This window comes from Acromyrmex echinatior, chromosome 3 (assembly GCF_024713525.1).
Source record: "Acromyrmex echinatior isolate Ae372 chromosome 3, ASM2471352v2, whole genome shotgun sequence".
NCBI lineage: Eukaryota > Metazoa > Arthropoda > Insecta > Hymenoptera > Formicidae > Acromyrmex > Acromyrmex echinatior.
The window spans coordinates 9946534-9967862 of NC_141854.1; the positions used below are offsets into that span (position 1 = coordinate 9946534).

General features: G+C 30.4%; 2 protein-coding genes across 3 annotated transcripts in view; both read right to left on the minus strand.

Annotated features, from left to right (window-relative positions):
• Positions 1-14177, minus strand: part of LOC105146409 (uncharacterized) — a 41099-nt gene extending 26922 nt beyond the window's left edge. For both annotated transcript variants that reach the window (XM_087403759.1, XM_087403757.1), the window contains exons 1-2: positions 14089-14177; positions 687-747 (exon numbers count right to left, since the gene is read on the minus strand). In XM_087403759.1, the coding sequence (XP_087259885.1) occupies positions 687-747; positions 14089-14097 (70 nt within the window). In that variant the 5' untranslated portion in view covers positions 14098-14177. The remainder of the gene's footprint in view (positions 1-686; positions 748-14088) is intronic.
• An 825-nt stretch (positions 14178-15002) lies between these two features.
• LOC105146319 (putative RNA-binding protein 19) lies at positions 15003-20742 on the minus strand. Its single transcript, XM_011056484.2, has 11 exons — positions 20526-20742; positions 20127-20331; positions 19835-20043; positions 19535-19703; positions 18898-19182; positions 17682-18814; positions 17414-17616; positions 17237-17353; positions 17023-17128; positions 16478-16601; positions 15003-16368 (listed from the first exon to the last, which is right to left on the minus strand). Exons 1-11 carry the CDS (start codon positions 20559-20561, stop codon positions 16286-16288), a joined length of 2670 nt encoding a protein of 889 aa, XP_011054786.2. The 5' UTR covers positions 20562-20742; the 3' UTR covers positions 15003-16285.
• Between the last annotated feature and the right edge of the window lie 587 nt (positions 20743-21329).

The following is a 21329-nucleotide window of genomic DNA, read 5'->3' on the forward strand; positions in this document are numbered from 1 at the left end:
TATTTTATTTTAATATTTTATTTTAGAAAAAATAAATCTATCTTCAAACAATAATAAATCAGAAACAAAAAATAATTTTAAAAAATCTTTATTCCCCTCCCCTACTTTTCTAAAAAGAAAATTCAAAATTTTAATAAACACGCGATAAAATAAAAAAATCCTCTTAAAAGAATTTCAGTCTGCGGGATTTATTAAATTATTAAATTTTAAAAACTGGTACGTAGTTAAATTCTTGCTAAAAGAAAATCAACTTAAAATTAAAATCAAAGATTCGATTTTTAATTGGCAAATGTACTTATAATTGAGCTTTCTGTACGTAATAAAAAATAAAATACTGATTAATACTTTTGTATATCGTCATCGAAATTAATTTATAAGGTTTTAATATGTTCTTATAATTATTGTTAAGGGTTTTTATTTATTTTAAACACATCTGAAGAGGGCTAAGTATGGTCGAAACGTTCCGTGAAATGATAGAAAAAGAATAATAAAGAAAAATTAATTACATCTTTAAAGCTCGTTTATTATAATAACTTTGTAGAAGCCCCTTATTTTATTGTGTGAAATTTATACAAGCGGTTTATCTAATATTTTTATTGTAATTAAAAATAAAATAATTAAAAAATAAAATAATAAAAATTGCAGAAATTAAATTTTAACAGTTTCTCTTATGAAGAAAGACTTACCATCATGTATTGTCGCGAGCAGAATTCCCAAGCAGAGAATCAGCGATGCCGCTCGTACCTCCTGCAATGAGAAAAATAGTATATCTCATTAATAATTCATCATCGCCGGAGACGTATAATACAATATGCCAAAGTGAGAGTTTCGCAAATAATTAATTCATAGCAAGTTCGTTCCAACTTTGGTAGCGTTCAATCTCTCGCATATTGGTATAACGGATCGGTAATGAGTCAACGGATACCTGGTGACTTCAACAATAAATATCAATGAAATGCAGTTAATATTAGAAAGTTTAATTATTCTGTGTAATATATTAACATAAAAATAAAATAGATATATTAAGGGATATAAAAATGTTCTGGAATAAACGAAGACAAAATTCTTAATTAAGAAATTTTCTACACAACAAATGGCGAAATTTTCACTCACATTACAGTACAGTTTTTTTAGATTAACAGTCGTTTTTATGATATAATAATTAATATAATTCATTTTATATTTAAATAAAAAATTTATTGATCTATTATTTGATGGCTACTTCATTAGTTAAGTTTTATATTTATTTTAAATATGAAATCAAAAGATTGTACAATATTGAGTTTCTATACAATTAATGTATCATTATCGGATAAGATGATAAGTAATTAAGCTGCTGAAAATGATTTATCGAAATTAATTATGTGATCGATGATGTATTTATGCCAGATGTGAACACAAGAATGAACTAGCGTCTGAACTTTATTGATAAATTTTATACCGTTATTTTTTAATCAATTTTAATTGAGTGATTTCGAATGAAAAAGAATCACTGCGATTAATTTAATCCATGATTAACTTACCACGCGACTGTATTATTATATTAATGTGGATAATATTTGTGTGTAGTTTTTGGGGGCACACACATACATATTTTATCCTTACGAATAAATTTATCCTTCAGAATTAATACTATATTTATTGGAATATATTTTATGTTTTATCATAAAAAATTGCTTTTGGAAAGCACACATTACTGGAAATGTGATTTGTATAAAAATTAAAGTTAGTGAGATATATGTAAAAATAATTTTCATTTTAGAGAATCTTCGTAAAAAATTTATCCAAATACATTACATTGCAATATTGCTGGAACGTTTTGTTGCAATATAAGAAAAAGCGGACCTTAACATTATTGGAATTTTGTAACAATGATTCAGCAACGTTTCGCAATCATCATGCAATATTGTAATGTTTGAAATCATTCTGCAATGTTTCTGCGATCTTTCTGTGCTGTATGGGTGTACAAATTAAAATATTTTCTATATATATTTGAAATATTTTATAAGTTTCAACATTTCTTAGAAACACCAAACAAGTGATGCACATATCCTTGGAAATAGATATACATTCTTTAAAGTTTAATTCATTCAATATTCACAGCTCCATGAGAGATGCATGAATTAAAACCAACATATAAAATACCTGTCTATCTCGGTGTTATGCGTACGCCAAATGCCGGTTCAACTTGTAATCGCTTATGTAATGCAGAAATGTAAAGTGCTTGACGATGCACTTGTTCCTCAGTTCGGCTCGGTCAGCGGGCGGCTTTCGATGCTGGATTAATAAAGATCGATGATACGATATAGGAACGGATGAATAGCGACGTACACGAACAACACGGACGACGCTTCTCGTTATGTAATGGGCGTGCAAAGAGAAAGCAAGAAGAAAGAACGCGGTGAGACTTTCTCGCGGTATGTTTCGGGCGATGAGTTTCGCGTTACGTTGACGTTATACATTACATTAACGGCATGCTACTCGCCAACGTGATAACAATTAACGCGCCTCCATGGACCCTGAACGTTTAATGAGGTGGACAGAAATTCCGGGCTGGTCTCTCGCGAAAGACAGCTGTTAGCGTAATAACTTATTGTTAGATGGTTCCCTCTGATCTTACCATGACAAACTTACGACAATATTTTTAAACGAAGTATATCAGAAACTATTCGGATATTTGACATTCGTAAACATCAAAGGAGAAATTAAGAGTAATTATACAGGCGCTTTTAACGAGGCATCAAGTAGTTTCGAAGCCAACCCATGAAAAATCTCGAGGGAGTAAATAGATAATAAAATCTCGTCAGTTTTGATTGTGCTTTCGGATATTCGATATCTATTTAATTTACAGTTAATTTACTAAAATGTTCTGCCACAAATGTCCACAAATGTCATTCGAATAATTACGGTATAACGCAAAATTTGTCTTCTTCCGTTTTAAGGTGTATAGTGTTACATCGTACATTTCTGTAGTCGTGGGGATTTAATAATCATCTCGCTGCAATATATTGTCTCCCCGCGAAGTAACAGCTCGCGCTTGGCGGCACGCGGCTGTAAGTATGCATGCGGGGTGGGTCAAAAAACTCTGGGGCCCCTCTAAATGTCAAATAACTTTCTACGATCCCGGGATCCTTGGAAAGCGAGTACGGGTGATTCAAGGGAGAGCCTCGAGCGATTACACGTTCGCGTTTTCGCGCCGCTGCGTATCAGTACGCACACAAGCGCGAGCGTACATCGGTCGTCCAGCGACCGGCAAACCGCAGACTGGGGCTGGTCATTGCTGACTTTCTGGAAGTTTCGTAACCGGAACGGAAGTTCTCGTCGTGCTTTCGACGCGCGATTCGCTACCGACGTCCCACCGACGTCGTTTCCATCATTCGACTCTCGATTTCTCATCTTATTTCGCAAAGAAAAAAAAATAATCTCTTGAACTTCGATGAAAAGATCTAAGCTCGATAATCTAGTCATTTTTCGTTTTTCGTGATCACAAATTTGAAGTTATAAATTAATAAAAAGAATTAAATTACGCGAAATTTAGTAAAAAAAAAAAAATTTATTTCTATATTATTACATTTCAATTTCATTCATCATATATGCGCATAACATGTTTATTTGTTCATCTACAGTATAGTAATATGATAGTATGTTAATATGTCTTAAATCTCACATATTTTACTTTTTATTGTTACATTACAACCACACACAAATTAGCACTATTATCTCTAATTGGACTTCATAAAGAAACTCCAATTCCTATAGAAACTACAACCAAACTACTTTCCTCTTTAATGTGGAACGATTAACTTTGACCTAGTACTCATACGTGCGATTCGACGCAGCTCAGTAAGCATTTATTTAATTTATTGTGTGAGAGTTCATCAAGGATCTCTTGGTGCTTATAATTGAGAAAGGTTCTTACAACGAGTAAGACGTGCAGGTATGCAACTCCGTCGTGAATGCAATACGTACAATGTTTTCAGCTGAATTTTGTATGTGTCGGATTTATCCTGTGTGCAGAATAAATATCAGCTAAAGAAACCCGCATGTTGCTTGAATATTCAAATTTATTTTTGATCTTTGAATATCCCTATTTTTGTATCGTACAAAGATACTCATATAAAAACAAATCATTATGAATAAAAATCTTGAAGCAAAAGAAAGAGAGAGAGAGAGAGAGAGAGAGAGAAGAGAGAAATTGCGTATAAAAAAGAAAATTTAAAACATCTTACGTTGCATCATTTTCAACTTCTCTTTTCTTTTTTCTCTTATATTTTTCTTATCGTTTACTAAATCGTTTTTAATAATAATTGTTTCCGTTAGCATCAATTATGTTTTATTTATTTAACAATTTCTGCATAATTTCTTTACAGCAATATAAATAACAGAATGTTAACAAGCATTGAAATGCGCATATTTAAAAAGGAGTGAAGAATTTTTATATTCGATCTAAAAATATCCAATACAAATATGTGATACACAGAATAATGGTTTTACTCAATTAGAATAAACGCTCCGATATTTCTTATCACCATTATTATATAATTGCTCTATAAAGAATATTAGAATATTACAAGAATATTAGAAAGTGATAATAACCAGAACAATAATGTATATAATTTAATTGTACCCACATTGACATCAAGATTACTGAATTATTCCCGTTGATTGCCAAGTTCCGCCCAGCAATGTAATAAACATATTTCGCTTAATTATTTACTAGCTGAACCAATATACTAATCGCAGCTTCCGCAGTGAAATGCCAACTATAGTTGCATTCGGCCGATCGAGAAATAATTGAAAATTCAAACATTTTAGAAATCCGAATCATTTCATAATAATTTTCTCTTTCTGATGAATTATATATTCTCCTTATCTTACACAGCAAATATATAATTCGTCAGAAAAAGAAAATTATTATGCGTTATTGACGAAATAGTATCATTCATTATACAAATTAAATCAACAAAGCTACAATTTTTTTGATAAGACAAATTTCCACGTTCTAAATGTGAAAAAGTAATCTCTGTATTTAAACGATGGAAATAGAAAGATTAATTGAAACTTTTCAAGTTTATAGATGCTCGAAAATCATCGGTTACTCTTTTCAATAATTGCAGAATTATTCAATATTAAAATTATCTTCAGTTTTCAACACCAAAGATTCAATATCAATATAAGGAAAGTTAATAGGATATCAATGTTTTGTTTAATAGAACGGCTATGACATTTTCATACTTTGTCTTCAGCGTGATAATTCAGTCCATTCTTTAGGTATACAGTTACAACCGAGATCATCAATCGACCTCAACCGCAAAACCTTTCGAGAATCCTTTCGAAAGAGGAATTTCATCGCGACATCCAGCTTTTACATGTGCGTTTTTCCCGAAGATATATTTGTTGACTTTAAGGGATTTAAACCCGAATAAAATATTTAAAATATTATACGTAATATGTCGACATCATTTTCTCAAATATAAATTGCGAAAGATCGATTGGACCAATTAACTGATGCTGCCATAAGATGAAGAAGAAAATTTCTCTTCGAGCTGTTCGGTAGTTAACGAGTTAATTCTTCCCATAACTTTCAAAGAGGAAGTAGCATTCGAGTTCTTCTCTCCATTTACACGCCTTGACGCAGCGTTGTATCCTTTTTCGGATCCCATGAACGATAATCTTGCCGGTGGTAACGTCGATCAGCGCTGTAATTTAACGTGTATTTATCGAAATGACAGCTATAGTAATAAACGATAATAAACGAGTTTTATTATACATGGAATTGCTTATCGGCAGAAGCCAAATGTCGGCGGCATTTCCAGATTAGAAAACAATATTATGTAATGTTCCAGAAAGAAAAGGTCTGTTTTTTTAGCTAAAGTTCTTGCGATAGAAAGAAAAAGAGAAAAGATGAACCGTGCAAAAAAATTCATCTAAAAAGAACAAGCCTATAATTAATGGCGTAAAAATGTTTTCCGCATCTGTTTTATTTTTATTTTTAACATGCAAATGAATTATGTTGCTTTTTTTTACTTATGCATAATGTCTATAATCAGTTAATATATGTTTCTATATCTCTTTTTTTCATTCTCATTATTTATATTTACAATTGTAATTTACTTTTAGATGGTTTTTCTTCTTTCCGAAAATTAAGATTTAATATTTTTATTACACGTTTTACGATCAATGTTTTTTTTCAACCTACGCCAAATTATAATTTGCTGAAATATCTTATGTAAATTATCTTATGTAAATTGAAAATTTTATGTGTCGTCACTGTTGCTGCGCAGGAATTCCGAATTAATGTTCTCTTTATCTCGCTCTTTATCGGCTGTCCTGCAGGAATAAAGAAAAAAACGAAGATAAAGCGAGACTAGAATCCCATTTACTAAGCGGAATTATCTATAGCTATAATAATGTAGAAGGTCATGATTGGCCTTTTACACTTTCTGCGCATCGCATGCTTTCAGAACCAGATTTCTGGACGTTCAAAATTGTATTTGGTAAAATCATCTCTTCTAAACATTGTCATTATTTACGCGACACACTGAAAAAGATGCACTTGTCCGTGACTATTTTTAGTCACAGCTTTTCTTTTGGCTCCGCGCTATTAATATTTTTTAAATCGATAATACTTAAAAATGTAGTCTAGGCGCCAGACGCATAGTTTAATCTTGTCGGTGAGAATCGCTTAAAAATTTAATTGCGCGCATTGTAATATGATTTTTAAAAATCTTCCACGATTTTCAGATATCTGATTATTTACAGCTTACATTTACAGCTTGTTTTAATAAAAATGAGTCTTATATAAAGACAAATTCTGTTATAAATTAAACATAAAATTAATATTAATTTCAAAGAAGAAAGTAGGAAAATAATGATGCATTTAATGCATTTTTATATCATATCTATTTATTTTCTTATTATTTCCGTAAGATAATATTTTACAAGAATTATTTACAATAATTTTTGTAAATTTTTTTGTATAGTATAAGTAATGATGTTAATCAGACATTAATCAAATTATTTAGATATCTGGATATGTATGGTAATAAATATTTAGATATCCATGCATGGAAAATCGATATAGTTGATTAGATACTGAAATTTACTTATGCCGGATTTATGTAATTAAATAAACGGTGCTATGACCGAGTGCAACATTTATGGCTCCCTGACGTTATGAAAGGTACAAGCGACATTCTTGATTTGAAATCTTTTTATTTCCATCTTGAATGCTGGTGGTGCGCGGGCGATTGCGATTTGATCGTTACTAGTTGGCCGCATTGCATGTGATTAAATGGAATTTAATTTTCATGCGCCACTTATATCATTAGAAATGAAGTCATCAATTAAAATGTTCTTAAGTGTGGAAATTATATCAATAATATTATAATATCATTAATACAATGTTTTACAAATACTTGCATTTACTTTGAGTCCAAAACAAGTAATTTAAATGTGACTCTAACTGCATTATATGTGATTATGATTAAATGGAATTTAATTTTCACGCACCATTCACTTTCATCATTATAGAGATGAAATTATTAAAATTTTCTCAAATCCAGAGAAATACTTGATATTGTTAGTATAATTGCAATTTGTGATATTTTAAGCATTGAATTTAATTTGCATCTAGAACAAGTAAAGTCAAATGTTTACAATTGTCTCAAAACACAACAAAATATAAGAAAATTGAAAATTTGCTCTGGATGATCCTATTTTTATATCAGATTCGTATTCAGCGACTCAAAATACATAAGAATAACTGAATCTCCATCCCAGTACACGGTACTTTTTTTGTGGGCCTGTGTAATTAACACTTGTTATATTATTTATTATTTCTTATTTGAAAAATAAAATATTTATTTATCTTTGTATCAGCACTGAATTTCTAATATTAAAAGGCACATTATGGTTAATTCGCGCACATCTCGCGTTAGGTATAGTTATAAAATTACCGTAATTTTCGTTGTCGTAACACAGATTAAATCGCGTTTTTTACTTGTAATTATTTCACTACTGCCTCGAAAGTGGATACGTTATAAAATCGATTTTGTGAGTCGCGTCGTCAAAGACCATACTTCACTCACTTCTACTTTCTACAGAATTTGCCCCATGGGCATTAAGACTCTCACTCTTTTTCGTAGAGAATTAATAGACCGATTATACCGGCAATTAAATCTTCTTTATTGACCAAATGACTTAAATCACAGTTGACGATCCGTTTTAATTCTTCGTTCCATTGAAAAGATGGCAGAAAGTATTTATATAATTTCAGTTTTATTATTTATTTCTTAATTTTGTAATATTTCCTTAAAAAAGTTGCTATTTTTATATAAATTATTTTTGCGTTTTTTAGACGCAAAAAATGTCTTATAACTTGATTTTAGATACTTTTTGTTATCTAGGATCATCTTCTTAGTGAAGATTAATATGAAGATGATGTCAGAGCTTTCGATTGATAAATTAATTGATATTTGAATAAGATATATGATGGCAATATCGGAGCATTCACGAGAAAATAATTTTAGCGAGGATAATTCTAAGCATATTGACGTTATTTATCGTCATTTTGATCATCAAAATGACATTAAAAACACATTATTTACATCTAAACGATAGTAAATAAGGTTAATTTGCTACCTGAATTGTATAATTTGTTGATACATAATGGGACATAAAGATTAATCTTCGAATTACCTAAAATGAAATATTCTTTTTTATTTAATAACTTGAAGTAGAAAGTGTCAGCAAAATCAAACAAGAATAAAAGAACATTCTCTTTTTCATGTAATGTAATCTTAAAAACTAACAAGTCGATTTAAACTATCAATCTATAAAATCTTTTCCTAACAATTATGAATTTAAGATTCAAATTTCATTTGCTTTTTATATACTCGCCTTCGAGTTTAGTTAAAACAATTATAAATAACATTTTAGTGATGATAGTGGTGATAGTGATGATCTTTCAACCGAGACTTACATATAATAGCAGATAATAAAATCGCGCTTAATATCGACGAAAGATTTTACCTCGAGTCACGACTTCGCGAAAGGTCGACCGCTGATCAACCTTCCAAATGTCTTATTTCAGCCTGTCTCCAAGACATCTCGTTTTTCTCTTCTCTAAAAGTCGAGGAAACCTCTCATTCCAGGACCTCAACTCCTTTCTTACATTCCTCCCGTGTCACGTGAGCACGTAAATATAGCCGTTGGATTGAACGAAGGTCGAATTGTCATCGCGAAGGTCGGTCTTCACAGGCATTAAAGTCGTTCGCGTCTTGACGCTTCTTGCTTGAGTAAAGTGCAAGTTTGCTTTCACTTTAGAAGCTATGCGATGACGCATGATCCTCGAATCCAAAGATAGGAGTATAGGAATAGTGTTCTTTCATTCTTGAACCAGTTTAATTACCAAAAAGATATTCACAAATCACCTAAGAATCTCCTAAGAATAAAATCGAGCGAATTGATCGATTTTTTTTTTGCAGAGAAACATCTTCAAGAGGAAAATATAAGATGATAATCAAGATAATAAATTTCGAATTAATTTTTCAAAAGAATCATAATCAAAGCTGAATTACTTCAAATACTTCAAAACGAGGAAAAAATTATTCTGTAAATTATTACTTATTAAGATATTATAAAGATCTTATTATATAAATAATCGCAAATTTTGAAGCCATAGATACGTCACAACTGAACACTGGTTTCCAGAATATAATTTGTGTAGTCGGGACCAAAGCGATGGCTAAGTCTGCCGCTTGTTGGAGTCTAATTTTCCGTTGAATAAAGTAAGGTGCGATTTTTTTCATGGCTCTCAAATTGCCCTGCATTCGATTTGTCGAAGAACGGACAGAAGGATTATTACGACCTCTCGGTCGATTTTGCAATCGAATTGCTACACGCGCTCGCTCCTTCTTTGCGACGGTGCAACGACTTAAAGCTTATTGCGAGTGCAATAAGCCAGGGAGGGACGGGGGGGGTGGCACAAGGTGGAACCCCTCTTTCCTTCCAATATCAGGAGGAAGCCGACGATCGTTCCCAGGTATTCGATATGCGCGTAGATCATGCCCTCAAATGATCTCTTCTATGCAGCTCGCCTCGCTCGCGCCTTGAGATACATTCAATCGCGCGTAGATCCTGAGAAGTTGCACCGTTTTGCTGCAACATTAATCTACTATCGCTGCGAGGAATGCGGTAAGAGGTTCTCTTACCAACACCTTCTAGATTACGATGATATATCCTTTCCAGAATTATTACGTCGCAGAAAGTGAGCGAATTAATCGCGCAGTGCATGATCCATTTTCTGTTCGATATTGTATGTTTGAATGGGTTTTTAAATGTAAAAGATAAGGCAGTTTTCGTGTGCACGAAAAGAGAAGAAACATAGAAGATATATCTTCTTTTGTTTATTTTTTGAAAAAGAATATATATTTTTTCGATATGAGATATATGGAGCACTATGTACACACATTTTTAAAAAATTTACTACATATATATATATATATATATATATCAATACATATTTTTTTAAATAGTACTAAATAAACATTTACTTATACTAAATACAATAGATAATTGCAATAAAAAAGGTAACAGATCAAATTAATGATTCTTTTACCAAACAAATATGTGTTTACATTTAATAAATATTAAGAGATATTCTATTCAAATAAATATTTAATAAATATACAATAATAAATTTATTAAATTAATCATAACGTAACATAATAATTTTATCTAATCTTGATTAGATAAAAAATTGTACGATGAAAAATTTAAGTTTAAACGTCATAATAAATTAATTGTTATTAGTTAGTATGTTATAATAATCATATAACAAAAAGATTTTTTCAATGTTTTATGCGAAATCCGTTGCAGTAAAGGATAATGCGGTAGCGATTAATGAAGTGATATCTTTGAACACTGCGAAAAAGCGAAAACATCTCATATCAAGTATATTTTTCATTGAAGTTTATCCTTTCCGTGAATATCTACTCTCCGCCGGCCAAGTCGGCCTTTGAAAGCACAATTGTAAATAAATTCAAATCTGTTAAAAAAAAAAGTAAAATACAATCCAACTTCTATAAATTAAAAACTCGTTGTTAGAGCTTTTGCAAGTATGCAAAAATTTTTTCAGATTTTTATACAGTCCGGAACAATATAAAAAAATCTGCACTAAAGCTTAAAGACTAGGGTTGTTGACGAAAGGAACAAAATTTCATATGACCAATTAAGAGTTAAAAATTTATTTAAAAATAGAGAACATGCATAACGATTTTACAAGTAAAGTTATCGTCCGTTGTACAAAATAGCAAAATATAGCTATAATACTTTATGCACACGTTGAAACACGTTAAAATAAGATTATGCAAATAAAATCGATTTTACTTTCGCTATTTAAAATTAAACGGAGATAATTAATTAAAATTATGGTAACGCTACTTTTATACTTAATATTTGATATTTTTACTTGCAGTGATCATGTAATAATCGCAAATATGATCAAGAACTGTTAAAAATCAAAATAAATCAGAGAAATTTATTTTGAATAAAGATGAATGATAGATGAATGTATTAATATTATGTAACGCTGCCTTTCACTTTTCATCTTTACTCTCAAAAATTCATATTTTTATTCCATTCTTAGATTATTCCATTCTTGAATTATTCCATGTCTCGCGCAGCAAAAGTTAAAAATCGAAATAAAATGTATATAGATAATAGATGAACCGATTAACGAAGATAAAAATATATTAATATTACGCGTATCGTTGTCTTTCACTTTCCATCTTTATACTCTCTAAAAACTATATCTTATTCAATTCCTGGATATGTTCCGCTCAGTATCATTTTTTAAAAAACCTGAGACTTGAAACTTCTAAACCTACTTCTTTAAAAATAATATTCTTTTCTTTTTTTTAGGTCTAGCTCGTCAGTTATACCAATTAAAATAAGATTACAATTCGCAAAAAATATTTTCCATGGCTATAAATAAAAATCTCTATAAATCGAAATAAAAAAATAGTAGATTTATTTTTAAAAAAGATGGATAAGAGATGAAAATAATTAACGAAAATATAAATATACTTATGTAATAGTATCTTTCACTTTTCACCTTTACTCTCAAAGAACTGTTTTTATATCATTTCTGAATATATATCATTTTAAAAAAATTCGAAGCTCTTAAACTCTTAAACTTATTTTCTTGAAAACATTATGACTTTCGGATCTCTTCAGTTATACCGATTAGAATAAGAGAAGGGATTAGATTAGGAGAATTACGCGCTCATAGAAGATTCCTTTCTCTCCTCGTCTCCTTTCCGTTCTTTCTCACTTTCGTGCTCATTAACACCGCGGACTCGTTGAAAGCGTGACTAGTGAGATGCAAAGAGTTAAAAAAAAAAAAGAGAAAAAAGGAGCGAGTGCCTACACCTACAGACGTGCCCATAGATTTGTGCTTCTCGTTTAGTTCTCAAGGTTTCTTTTCCGCCGTTCGTATTTGTAATCGCGTTTTGATACCGCGGGGCGAATATGCAAGTCAAATGTTTCCCTCGCCTGCGCATTACTCAACGCGAATATAGATCTTTCCTTCTGGAATTCGATCTCAGCCTCCGACGCGCAACTCTTACCTCGCCTCATCGAGTCGCGCCAAAACGGATTGTGTGATACGCGAAATCATGTAGAGATATACGCACAAACCACGACCACAACCGCAATCGAACACGATTTCTCATTAATGTTGATGCAATTTCAATCGTTACTCGCCCGGTTGGAAATTAGTCTACGCATCGCGTTCCAGTAACATACTCCTATAGTGAGAAGAATTGCAAATCGTACGGATAACGATCGAGGTATAATTACGCGGATTCAAGCGAAATGCAAGTCTCTCGCTCACGGAGACCTGATGATTTCCAAATAAACATTATTCTTTTGCGAAATCTTGAACAATCTTGAAATAGCTGGGCGCAGGCATCACCGTCCATGTTTGATTCGGAGATAACATACATTTCGCGCAGGAAAGTCTGTACTTCCCGCCTAGGCATAGTCCTTGTATTACTTTTCCGAGAGTGCATCCGTCATTAAAGTCGCGTTCAAAGATTCTATACATTCTAGCGGATGCTAGAAATTACTGGTATATATCAACATATCATTCGTGAAATACCATAAATTGAAATCTAAAAAGTCAACGTATTAAAATTAATTCCTTCTTGGATCAAACTAAAAATACCCGACTCATTTAAATCAGTTTATATCAACATTTTCATGACGAAATTACGGATCAAGAAATAATTTTTTTTTATTCTTAAACATCTTTCCTATAATTGTTTTTTCTACAACTATTTTTTTTTTTTTTAATTAAATGATAATTGTAGGGAAAATAAAAAAAGGTTTTATGATCGCAACATAGATACAAAAGAGAGGATTGTGTGTTTCTCCTTGACGATTGCGAGAACTATCGAAAGCCATATATCATTGCTTTTGCCAAATATTAATATTAATAAAAATATTAATCATTAGAAATCAATTGAAGATAACACTTTGTCACTATAAAAGTAAAGTTTCGTTTCTTTGCCCAAATCTAATTCTTGTTCTAATTATAAATCAAACACTCAATTCTAGTTCGATTAGAAAGTTATTCAAAGAGAGATGATTATTACTCTCAGAACAAGTTTCTTCTAGATACATTATAGATTAATGAAAATAAATTGTTTTCTATTAAGAATAAAATTAATTTACTTCTCGTATAATCTTAATATATTCAGCGCCTAACATGACATTTCGATTTGGTATTTAAACAGGTTTTAGAGAAATTGCTTTCAGAATAAATTTTCTATAGACATGGAATTAATAAAGTGATTTCTAATCTATAATAATGCAAAATTGCTTCTTTATATAATCTCCATCATATATATAAAATTGCTTTTTTTTATAATTCAACAGTCAATCTTATTCTAATCGAGTATCTAGTATGACATCTTGTTGTTTTCAAGAGATTAAACACTTTTAATGATTATTAATTTGTAAAATTAATTTAAAATAATAAAACAAAGACTCGACTTATCAATTTAAAGGTGAAATTCTTACCCAGTCCATGTTTATCGTTTGGTCTAGTCTCCCAATGACTTAGTCAAGATTTTCAGTCAGGAGATCCTCAGCTTGTACACATCGCGCATCAGATTCATCCGCTTAAGATGCACGGAGCCACAGCGGCAAAATGCGATTGTTGCTGCACTCGCGACCTTGTATCTGTACGACACTGAAGGACGACGCGGCGCTATTGATACCTGCGGGACGAGGCACGAACACCGTTCTCCAGGACAATAAGTATACGACTAGCTCAGTCTATCTGGCGATCATGCCACAAGCCAACGAAGGTGGACGGAAGGCGCACTGTTACTTTCATGGGTCGTCTCTCATACTGCCAGCACCTTCGTGGGACACGCCACCGATATTGGACCCCACCAACCGGAACCGCGTTTCCAGTCCTTCGCGAAGCCGAGTCCAAGATCTCTAGCGCGGTATAGTAGTGGAGGTGAAGGGAAGACATTTCCTTGCCGGCTGTCTTCGTTGGTGCCGGTTCGCTTCTGCTCGCTGGGCATGTAACGCTTTAGGTGTGAACATTATTGTCGAACGAGGAACTTTGAACATATAATTATTTAACACAAATAAACACCAATACAATTATTTCTCATTTATTTTTTTAATCTGTACGCGTGATAATTTTTTTTTAACAAAACAAACAATATATATATATATATATATATATATATATATATATATATAAAATAAAAAATAGATAATAATAAAAAAATTAACTCTTTTGAAATAATGTTGATCCAACAAATAAATAATTCATGAAATGTTCAAAATTTGTGATACTTCAACAAATTAAATTCATTCGTTCAACAATACTAATGAAAGTTATTTACAATGTTAATTGTTATATTTATGCGCTATGAGAAAATTCATACATAGTCATAATAATTGAAATTTGGATATTTTATAAAAAAATGTATATTATATATAATGACAATGAAATATACGGTCACATTACACATATATACATATCGTACATATCACAAATGTAACATATTAATATACATATGTACATATATAAAATGGCCCAATAAAAATGTAATAATAAATGTTTATTAAATTATTATTTAATTACTGTAATCTATTTTAGATACATTAATTTTGATACATTAATCTAAAATCTGACGCTTTGTTCTTTTAGCAATTTTTGATAAAAGAAAAAAACTAGCTACGATCTCTATCCTCTTCTCTATCCTCTTCATATAGCTTATTTTTATTTCCAAGAATACAGTTAAAAAAAGAAAATTTAAAGCTATTGCAAAATTTGAGCAAAATTGCAAAAGGCGTTGTTAAATATTGAAAAGCAAATAAAAAGACTGTTGAGAAAAATGCTTAGAAAACTAAGTTTTGTACATATATCACATTATGTGTATGCTTCACCGTAATATATTTAAATACTAAATTACTTAATAAATATTATTATTTACATGTAATTATTAATCGATAAAAAAAGAATATATTGCTTTATAGATATTTTATAAAACTATTTAAAATATGAGCCATGGCACATAAAAAATTTAAGTAGTAAGTAAATTGGCCATAATAAATAGTAGCAAATCCAATATATGTTGATTTTCTTACTGCTTATGTTTTACTATTTAAGCTTTTTTGTATGCCATGCCTTCAGGCAGTCAGATAACCAAATATATCTTATTATATCGATCATTGAAAAACCAGAATCATTCCTTGGAAAAATAAAAAAAAAGGTTACATTTAAACATGATGCAAAGATTAATAAAAAGTCACATAATAAAAATTCTTTCGACTTCTAATTAACAAACTCGAGTATCTGACTAAAATAAAAAGAAATAAAAATCGATATAAACGTGTAAGTGTTACAAAATATTTAATTTCTTTTGTATTGCTAATTGAACTGCGTCAGAAGTCAGTTTTTTTCTTGCTTTCGCCAAATTTTAAACATATATCAATACATTTCTGTACATACAAAGAGTATATACTAATTTGACTATAAAAAAAATAGACCTATTGATTCCGATAATCATTCATTAATATACAATATTGCAGATAATATTGTTGATATAAGCATTTATCAAAAGATAATTAAAAGCTAAAAAAAATAATCAAGAATATTAATCTCAATTTTCTTACAATTTCATAAATTTAGAGTCGCGCATGATTATTTTTAAATTATTTTTTATCAAATAATTTATAAATAATTTGTAAATTATGTTTCTTGAGTCGTATTTAATTCGAGACCAACACTTTCAGGATCTAACTTGGATTTCTTAAATTGTTTTGTTGAATTTTCTGAAAAGAAATTTAAAACATCTTTAGAATCATGCAATTTTCTATTGTATCAATCAATATGAATCAATTTATTATATTAAAGTACAATAGATATAAAAAAATTAATTACCTTGATAGAAATGTTTCGCAGTACGTTTTCTGATTTCTTCAATACCTTCTTCCGTTTGTGCCCACTCAAGAACTAATCTTCGACCGTACAAGTGAGTACTTTGACATAGTGCCTTAAATGCTTTCTATAATAAAATGCGAATTTTGTGTGTGTATATATATATATATATATATATACATATAGAATATTAGACATAACAGACATACATTATAATATATATTTGATATATATATATATATATACATATATATATATATACATACATACATACATATATAATATATATTATAATATCTATCAATAGACATTATATATATATATCCATACTACACATTATAATAGATATTATATATATATATATATATATATATAGAATTTGCACTGTATATGTATACACACACGCGCGCGCGCGCGCACACACACACATACACAGAGTTAATATGAGACTAATGCAGTTCTCACTCCTTATATGTTTATAAATAATTTAATTTTTTTTCTTCAACTATTTTATTAAATTAAATTAAATAAGCACTAAAAATTTTTACCTTTGCATCTGATTTAGTATAATACTCGATAAAAGCGAATCCTCTATGCTTTTCAGTGCCGACCAGTTTTTTCGGTAGTCGTACGGCCTTCAACTCACCATATGATCTGTAAAATTATAATTAATTAATTATTACATCGTAATATCATACAAAGCGTTATACATATGTGTGTGTGTGTGTGTGTGTGTGTGTTTGTGTATATGTGCGCGCATACTTGAACAATTCTGTCACTTCCTGGACAGTTGCTTGGAAGGGTATATTTCGTACTAAAATTTTAGTTCCAGTCTGTTCGGTGATCTTAGATTTCTTTCTTGCTGTTTTGACATCAGATCTAAAATGTGTCGCAGTTATTAAAAATTCTCGACTTTTCAATAAGATAGAAATAACTTACATTAGTGTTCTTTCAGATCGTTTCAATTCTAAACTCTTCCCATCAAGTACTGACATCTGCAATGTTTTTAACGCACGATCTGCGTCAAATTTTCTTTTGTATCTTATAAATCCGTATCCCATAGATAATTTTTTAGCAGGATTTTCTGGATCCATTTTAGTAGCTATTGTGATGTAATGAAGAGGACCACATTTGCCGAAGTACTATAAAAAATAAAATGTAAAATTGTATTACAAAAAAAAATTGATATCGGTTTTTAACTACTTACATCTTTCAATTGTTCTTCCGTAGTTGAGAAATTGATATTTTTTACAAAAAGTGTTGTATCTGATTCGGGCGGCTCGTTATCTTCTTCTTTATGCGTGTTATTCTTATTTTCATTAAATTCTTTTATCGTTACTTCATCTTTAACTTCTTTCAAATCTGCTGATTTTTTTGTAGTCACATTATTTTCAATTGTGTTATTTTTAGATGCAGGTGTGGTGAAACTGTTATCTGGTGCCCATTCTAGATACAATGGTAGATGCTTATATTTTGTATAAGCTAATGTGCGGAAAGCCTTGCGTGCTTCGAACGGCTCCAAAAATTCAACCAGCGCTGTTATGCCCGCCGGTGGCAATATAATACGCGCAAGTTCTCCATGTTTGGCAAACATTTCTTGTAGTTCATTTGGTTTTGTTTCAGCCGGCAAATTCTTCACCAAGATTATAGTACTTGATCTCTTCTTTGGTGTTTCATTAAAAGCATCCAAACATACGCCGTTTTCTTCCAAGAAAATTTTTGTATCTTGAACCAATTGCGTTTCTCCTAATGCTAATTTGACCGCAGCGCTCATTCCATTCGATTCATCTTCCAATAACTTCTCCTTCGTCGTGTTGTAACGACTGACAATAGCATTTGCCACAGCGTTCTGTCCAAGAAATAATGTATTCCAATTATGTGACGAACTCGCGGTTGCCTTAGTCTGTAATTCTTTCTTTTGTTTATAAGTTAAATTTTCAGTATCAATATTCTCTAAGGAAGTTTTTGTCTTTCCAGGAAGAATATGTAACATTCTACCATCTAATATAGAACCGTCCAACTCGCTGTAAGCTTTTACAGCATGTTCTGGCATCAGAAATGTTATTGTGCCAAATCCTTTTGGTTTCCTAGTCATTCTATCTATAGGTAAATCCACTTCAGACAGAGGACCATATTTTTCAAATAGTTTTCTGACGTCATCCTCTGTAGTTGTATACGTTAGATTTCTAATAAACATTCTTCCAGATTCTGCTATACTTTCTTCGTTTTTTAAAACTTCTTCTTGTTTCTTCCATTTAATATTAGTCTTATTATAAGAGTCCTTATTAGATTCAACTTCCTCTTTTCGCTCATATTTGGATACAAATATTTGTTTTCCTTCTACATAAATAAAAAATATACTTAAAAATGTGCAAACTATATATTGTATATTTTACTTTAAATTGCATTTAATTTTGTTTTACCTAGAAAACTCTTATTTTTCATAAGAGCTTTCTTCATGGCTTGCTCCGTTTTGAATCCCACATAAGCTATACCTTTAATTTTGGGAGGGATTCGTATAGATTTCGGTTTTATAGGACGAAAAAATTGTTTAATATGCTTTTTCATATGTACGTATGCAAGTCCTCGTATTTTTACAGTATATAATGTCAATGGACCATGCTTTGATATATCTTTTGTCAGAGATTTTATTCCACTCTGACGTAACCAATCAGGTTCGTCTTTTCCACTTGAGAGTGTCACTTTTTCTAAAATAATACATAAATATATTTTCTACAGTTATTTTCTTACTCTACAAGAGATACAAATTGCAATATTCAAATAAGATAAAATTTATTTTAAAAAAATAATATATTAATCAACAGAATTCCTAGAATATGAATTCTTCTGAACAGAATATGATATTTACAATAAACATTAAATTCAGTTTAAATTCTATAGTTTTAAATAGATTTTAAATAAATATAAAATAAGTTGAGTAAAAAAAAAATTATTTTATTATGCAAAATAATACTTTAAAAAAGTTGCTTAATAATACAATACATAATTCAAGAAAGAAGAAAAACAAGAAAAAAAGAAAAATTTCTTCCTTTTTCTCACCTGTCTTTAGACTAGTTTCTTTAGACTCATCATGTTCTTCATCTTCGGATTCACCACTAGATTTTTCAATTTCGTCTTTTGGCACACCAATATCATTTTTCCAAACTGTTTTTGCATCTTTACCAGTATGTGTTTCAAGAAATTCCATAAATAAAGGATCATCCTTATGCTAAATTTAACATAATAATTTTAACAATTTTCTTTTAAATAATAGAAACAAATTATTAATATATAATTTGTATTATATAATATATATAAATGATTTATTAACTAATGAAATGAAAAAAAATTTTAATGTACCTTTTCAAGTGCTTTTTTAAGTTCATCATTTTCTTTTTTGTCTGCCTTTTTCTTTTTCTTCTTTTTGTCACTTTTGTTCTTAACTTCCTCTGTATTTTCTGTCAAATCTATTGGTTTCACCTTTGACTCTGCATTAGATGCTTTATTAACATTATTATGAGAACTATCACTTGCATACTTGCTCCATGATTTTGGCTTTGAAGGATCACCTAAAATATCATACAAAAAATATAATCATATATCAAAACTATTAAATTATTATAATAAAATAATTATAAATAATTATACTTACCTAAATTTGCACACTGCTCAACATATATTTTAGAAGTATCAATAAATGTTTGATCAAAATAGGATTGTGCCAATTTTGCTTGTTCCTCTGATTTGTAGCCAATAAATGCAAATCGCCGAAATTTACCATCCTTCGTGTACTTCAATTGGACATCAGTCACAATACCTTTTTGACTAAATAATTCTTTTAATTTGATGTCCGTAACCTAGGTAAAATAAAATATTTATATATATATGTTACAAAGTGTTAACTCAGTAAATGTATACTTGATCAGTATATATTTATATATATTATAGTATTTGCTAAAGTTAACACTTTGATATATACATATAATAAATAATAAATATTTACATATTATATATGAAATTAAATAAAAAAGATCACATTTCATCCACATACACTTTTTGGCAGATTTTTCACAATTAAACGAGACATTTTATCTCATTGATAACTATCCGTATTTAGAAATGAACGATTTTATTTATATTCAAAGATAGAAACTGTGTATTCAAATACATGTGCAATTTTAAGATATAGGATTACATGAGCATACATGAGAAAGTGAAAGTATCAATTCAAGCGTGAGAAAAAGGTTAGAACATAAGTTATGTTTCTTATGCACATTGCGATAAGCGATGAGCGACGAACGATATCCAATGAGAGCTTTGCTTTGCGTCGTCACGTGAGAAAAAGTAGAACTTTTAAGGACTCCGCACAATAAAAGGAACAGAGAATAGAGAATAAGAATTTTAACTTATCAAAAATCATGTATTATGGAATACACAGTTTTTGATAGGTTGAAATTCTTATTCTCTGTTCTCTGTTCCCTGTTCCTTTTATTGTGCGGAGTCTCTTAAGGCTTAAACACAATAGCACAAGCAATAGACACAGGCAACGAGTTGACCAATCAGAGCTCTGAAATATAATATCAAACTTATACATCAGAGCTCTGATTGAACGGTTTGGTATTCCATCTGTTGCCTGTGCCTATTGCCTATACTTATTGTGTTTAAGCCTTTATTAGATATCGCTCGTCGTTCATCGCTCATCACGTCTAGAGTCCTAGATTTATAAGAGAAGCGCGACTGGTGTTAAGTGTTCTGATTGATCATTACAATCACATGGTTAGCAGCTAGTTTCCACCGAAGGTTTAAATCGGATCGGAAATTCCATGTAAAAACCAACCAACTACAGTCGAGCATT

Coding starts and splice junctions, on each gene's coding strand:
- LOC105146319 (XM_011056484.2), bottom strand. CDS start 20,561: ATGTCTCGTTTAATTGTGAAAAATCTGCCAAAAAGT. Junction 20,044..20,126: donor TGAGCAGTGTGCAAATTTAG/GTAAGTATAATT, acceptor ATGATATTTTAG/GTGATCCTTCAAAGCCAAAA. Junction 18,815..18,897: donor GAAAAATAAGAGTTTTCTAG/GTAAAACAAAAT, acceptor TTATTTATGTAG/AAGGAAAACAAATATTTGTA.